General features: G+C 34.1%; 1 protein-coding gene across 1 annotated transcript; it reads left to right on the forward strand.

Annotated features, from left to right (window-relative positions):
• The first annotated feature begins 1023 nt into the window (after window positions 1–1023).
• Window positions 1024–5636, forward strand: Manf (mesencephalic astrocyte-derived neurotrophic factor). Its single transcript, XM_069832835.1, has 5 exons — window positions 1024–1152; window positions 1368–1475; window positions 2497–2621; window positions 2717–2858; window positions 4248–5636. The coding sequence occupies exons 2-5, from the start codon at window positions 1388–1390 to the stop codon at window positions 4415–4417; spliced, it is 525 nt and encodes a 174-aa protein (XP_069688936.1). The 5' UTR covers window positions 1024–1152; window positions 1368–1387; the 3' UTR covers window positions 4418–5636.
• The last annotated feature ends 364 nt before the right edge of the window (window positions 5637–6000 follow it).

The following is a 6000-nucleotide window of genomic DNA, read 5'->3' on the forward strand; positions in this document are numbered from 1 at the left end:
AATATATGGAATTATATTATTATTGGAAACATAAATATAGTTTGCTACATAAAAATTGCAATAATAGCTTATTGTGAACTCTACTAACATCTACAATTTACCGAAACGAATTGAATTCCGGAAGGGGGCATTGCGATCTTTCAAGATCAATTGAACCGGAATATTGAGAAACCCCATATATCTAGAAAACTAAACTTTTCAGGAGATACAAAAAAACATCTCAGGTCCTGGATTTGTGCTCAAATTATTTTTTTCTGAACACTCTAGTTAAATTGAATTTTATAGTTTTGAGCAAGCAATCTCACTCGACCCTAGGTCAGCTGGTATTCGGGGAATGCTTTGGATGGTGATGGAATTATGTAAATGCTTAATATGGGGAAACGGGAGAACCCCGAGAAGAACCCTAACGACGACCTTGTCCGTCACAAGTGTCGTATGGATTTTTCAATGAAATGAAAAATCCCAGGTCTGGCTGGGACTCCAACCCAGACTGTCAATTGCCTGCGTGATAGGCTGAAAGTCTAACCACTCAGCTACCGCACCGCAGGCCGCAGGGATTAGCAAAACGGATAATGAATGTACTACAGTCATGTATACTCATGTTAATATCATTGTAGGGCTGTCACGGGTTTTTCCACCCACATTTTATTTTTTTAGTTTCCTGAGTTATTTTAAAGATGAATATGAAGAAATCTGAGTTTTCGTAACTGTTCTTGTAAGTTAAATATTTTCGATAAGCATATTTTATTTAATAGAAAACGCTCTTTATTAATTAGGGTACGGTACCTACAGTAGTCAACTTGTCCATTAGAGATAATACTGATAGTAATATAAAACATTTGCTTAAACTATTGTACGGGGGAATTTAAATTCAACACATTTGATGAAATTATTAGTATTTTAATTAACGCATCTGATGTAATTATTATTAAAACCGAATCATTGTTAAGTTGGAGTTGCATCGAGGTAAGGTTTCGAGAAATACAGCGATTCATTCTGTTGACGTAGTAACCGGAAGTTACATATCTAACCAATGGCATATCGCCATCTGGTTAATGTGGTGCATTCACAGCTCATGACAAGAGTATGACGTGAGTCAATAGGGATAAAGAAAGATTTGTGACATTTATTTTATTAGCAGTGCGTAGAGAGGTAAGGATGAGTACGATCGTTTATGATTTGATTCGTTTTTAGACAATTTACTTTAGAAGTGAAATACTATAATCATTATTGTAATTTTATCGTAACATCAACGCCGGCTTCTGGGGTGTTCTGTTTCTAGGTTGTGAAGTTGACGTTGATGAACAGGATTTCAGTGTTAATTTCAATATAAGATTGTGTGTATTAACTTGTGCGTTTGTATACAGGACTGTAAATACATTCCACAATGAAGACCGTAACATTATATTCAACTGTTGCTGGAGTTTTGGTGTTTGCAGGTTTTATACAAGGACTTAGGAAGGAAGACTGTGAAGGTGAGGTTATTTGAAGATAAATTCCACGTGTTAGTATCTATTTTGGGGGATTCTAATAAGACATTTTTCATTGAGTGAATATGTAAATAATAGGGGACAGTTTTTGTTTATGTCGTTATAGACTACTTATTTAACATGTTAATCTGACTGAAACTAACTTAACTTCTAACCTAGTGTATTCCTTACTGTTACATACAACATTTTACTGCCAGTATTCATAAACTTTTTCCTACTCTTTGAATTTTAGCTTGCCTGATTTGGCAATATCAATTACTTTTTTTTTTTTTTTTTTGAGAATGACAACATTTCGTTAAGTCTATAGCCTAAACATAAACTCGGGGATTGTGAAGGACGTGTAACTTGTGAGTTTGGGAGACAAAAATTGTCAAAAACTGTTGTTTTTTTTTCATGAATAGACGTTTGAAGAACGAGGATTGTAAAAATAATTAAATTATGGTGCTAAATTTCCCAGAAAAATTTTCAATATTGCATGAAACCTGGTAATGCAGATAACCTAAAAACACGCGAAACAGGTAGGTTTTCTGTGGAGTTAAGAGGTAGAACACACCAAAATGAACGCGAAATGTACTTTCCACTTCACTGTATATGCAAGACACGTCCTTCACAATAGCCGATAAATTTGAGATAGTAACTATTATTATGAAAATAAACTTAAGATGGTGTTAGGACTGTTGGTATATAGAGCATTCAAAAAATTCAGTTTGCACTAATTATATGACCACAAATTTTATTATTACACTATTTTTTTTTGACACAAAAGTGGAATTTGTGAATAAAACTTCATTGTGAATAACTGAATTTAATTTTTAAGATGAATATATAGCCTAATTTGTTAGTTTTATACATAGTCCATTGTAAATATTAAGTTTTGGTTCTACAGAATTTATCTGTTTTGGTAACAACAATTAATAACAATAGTCCATTGTGTTCACTTAAGTTACTAGCCTACTGGATAAAATATCCTGTTACTGTAATTAATTATTTTTATTATTTATTTTAGTGTGCATCACTGTGGTAGAGAAATTCGCGAGCACGCTGACTTCAGACATAAAGTCGAACCCTAAGAAAATAGAAGATGAGTTCAGAAAATTTTGCAAGACTTCAAAGAACAAGGAGAACAGATTTGTAAGTTTGTCTACATCAAAAGTGCTTATAGGAATGTTAATGATTACCCTTGTTTCTTTGCTACTAGTTAACTTATTGTTAATTTCATTTTGCAGTGCTATTATCTGGGTGGACTTGAAGATTCCGCCACAGGTATTCTTGGAGAACTTTCGAAGCCCCTTTCTTGGTCCATGCCTGCCGACAAAGTGTGTGAAAAACTGAAAAAGAAAGACTCTCAAATATGTGACTTGCGCTATGGTGAGTTGGTTTCTAACGTTTTTAGCTTGCATGTTGGAAATCGAAACACTGGTATGTTCTGTACTGTAAAATTCAGAATATCGGGAGTAGAATCCCCTTTCATATTTAAGTTAAATTGTCCACATTTGATACACATAACAGAGTTGCAACATGTTTCACACTATGAAATACAGGCATTAATAACTACCGGTATTTATTCCTGTGGAAAGAGTACAAATAAGCCTAACACGTATTTTTACAGAGGAGTTTTGCAGTGGCAAATATTGGTATATATATGATTAGTTTCAATTATCTTAATCGAATCTACTTTCAACTGAATAGAACATTGATATAGAGCTATCACTTTGTGGTGGAAATCTGTTGCTTCAGTGTAATGTTGGATTGAGTGACACATGCAGATTAAATGTAAGCAAGGATAGCCTGGTACAATCAGAATGTAATAAAAATCCTGTTTACACACAAAATAAATACTCTCTCAGTATTGTATGATAAGTGGAAGTAAACTCTTTTTGCCACATGATTATACATAATGATTAGACCTTCTGACCTCTTTATCTCAACCGATTTTGAGAAACAGCAAACATCTCACAGCAACAAGGACATAGAAGTGCTGCCACCACAAAGTGAAACATCTATAACATTATTGAGTTCGAGTGTGAATAGTATTTTCTAAATAAGTTCAGGAATACTAGTTTTTGCTACTAACTAGGCTTACGTAAATACCTTAAAAACTCAACTTTATTGTGCATAAATAGCCTATATTACTTTCATTTTCAAAACCACACTTTTCCATTTTATGAAATAAATTTAATTTGTAAGCAAAAGATTGGTAACAGATTATATACAGAGTTTTAAGAATGGCAATATGTTGTAGAAAAAATCGAAATTGACTGAATTTAAGAAATACATTTAACTTTTATTTTCAGGAATAATGTAATCGTGTCTAGATATATATGTTTATTTCTTCAATATCCTTATTTGTATTTATTTTTATTAATGTGTTCATAGCTTGAATGGTTAAAATGAAGCTAGAGGATTTGTTCAATGCTTGTATGCCAAGTTGGGCACTTACTCATGATACTATGATAAGACACAGATGATATCTCATGAAATGATACCTTAGAAAACCACACTAATAACAGTAACACGTGTTTGGTTGACATAGATTTACTTTATTGGAAATTTTACACAGTTCGCACTCCATCAAATATTGCATCATCACATTAGGTGTCAGAAGAGTCATTTTGCCATTTACACATGTTTTCGTGAAGTTCAATTTCTCAGTTACAATTGTATTCGAAATATTTCTCGACAACATTGTGTTCAGAGTTCTTATTGAAAATTATTTTCTGTGAGTTTGTTTGATGCAGTATAACATCTGTGTTTCAGATAAAACAATCGATCTCCGAACTGTTGACCTCAAGAAGCTGAAGGTGCGAGACCTGCGGAAGATCCTCAGTGACTGGGATGAAACATGTGAGGGGTGCATAGAGAAGCCAGACTTTATTGCCAGGATAGAGGAGCTGAAACCGCAGTACATGTCACACCAAGAACTCTAGCCCCATTTTAGCGTGACTTGCCGGCCAGTACTGTCAGCTTCTGTATTTACTTGTGGCATTGGACTTGTTCTTTCAGTTTAAGAGTAGGTAGGATTGTTGTTGGTCTTGACTGTGTTCATCCATTTTATTTCACTTCCATTTCATCTTACTACATTGCATTATTGTCATGTTACAGTGTATACAAGGACTATTGAGAATGAAAATATAATTTGATGTGTATAGAAAGGAGTAAAATAATTTTCTCAGGCTATAAAATGAGATTAATTGTGAATTCATCTTTGAACTTAAATCTAAAACTGATAGTTTTGGCGAAATTTTCAATTCTATGAGATAAATTCACAATCTCGTAGAAAATTAGTCCTGTGTAGATTTAACCATGCCATTATTTCAGTTTATAAACATTAGAACATGTTGTAATGTTGATTTGAGTGGCAGAAGTGTTTCTTCAGACAAGTGTGTTTTCTTTTCAATTATACAACCTAAGTTGTAAGTGTGTGAGACACAAGTAAATACAGAAATAGACATGTCTCAGATGCTATTACTTGGAGGTTCCATATTTTGGGAGGAGCTTCTGTGAAAGTGATAAATTCGGACAGTCAATCCCACTTCCTATGTCAAGATGAAAAGCGGTTTGCAGAAAATACTAACACAAGTAGGGATGGTGTAAATGACATCAGAATTGTCAGATCTGCTGGTTCAATGTGTAATGTTTTCAACAAGATCTTTATTTTTTAAATCCGGGGAGAAGTTTTTTGAAACATGAGGTCCAACAATTGTGTGACACCTCATGTTATTTACTGTGGCTGCAAAATTTGTAATTTTTGAACTCATGTTTTAAGTGGAAGTAATGATTTATATTGTGTGGTGCTGATTTGAAAGCAGTGAGATTAGTTGTGAAGAGAGTGGCTAATGTGAACGTCTTGGAAAAAGTGTGTGTTGGTGCAGACAGTGTGAGCTAAGCAATAAACAGTATTTATTTTTACATTTGAAGAGTTTGTCACGTAATCTTGTGTAGTTAAACTGCATTCCTACAACGGACCTAGTCTACTGGGATTCGATGTGATGGGAGTCTACACATTGCACCATTTCTGTGGCGGTTGTTATCTCTGAAATGAGCTAAATCCCTGTAGAGTTTGTGTGCATCTGCGCAGAAAACACGCGATATTCATGTAAGGGTCATTAAGTTATTTAATAAAGTTATATTAAGTTTGAAATTCAATCCTATCTATTGAAATTCTTAAATGAATTTTTTCCTCTGGAAGGGGAGCAAACTCAATCATAGGGAGATGTTGATTTTTTATTAAATAGGCCTACTTAAAAATATTCACATTAAATTGACAGGAAATTAAGACTATCAGATCTAATACACAGAAGGAAGATGAAAGAAAAAGAAAATTAAGAAATTAATGAAAGAATCGGAGGCACACATAGCTGAACAGATAGTGTCTGCTTTCAATGCTAGAGGCCCAGGCCAAACCCTAGTGATTCAAAGTAAAATTTGTGGTGGACGAAGATTGTGTGGTCGACCTGGTTGGCGAGTTGGTATAGCGCTGGCCTTCTATGCCCAAGGTTGCGGGTTCGAT

Source organism: Periplaneta americana, chromosome 1 (genome assembly GCF_040183065.1).
Source record: "Periplaneta americana isolate PAMFEO1 chromosome 1, P.americana_PAMFEO1_priV1, whole genome shotgun sequence".
Classification (NCBI taxonomy): Eukaryota; Metazoa; Arthropoda; class Insecta; order Blattodea; family Blattidae; genus Periplaneta; species Periplaneta americana.

Bases quoted from the DNA above. Each gene is read 5' to 3' on its own strand.
- Manf (XM_069832835.1), top strand. From the start codon at position 1,388: ATGAAGACCGTAACATTATATTCAACTGTTGCTGGAGTTTTGGTGTTT. The intron at 1,476-2,496 runs GTGAGGTTATTT...TATTTATTTTAG, and splicing joins TAGGAAGGAAGACTGTGAAG to TGTGCATCACTGTGGTAGAG. The intron at 2,859-4,247 runs GTGAGTTGGTTT...TCTGTGTTTCAG, and splicing joins AATATGTGACTTGCGCTATG to ATAAAACAATCGATCTCCGA.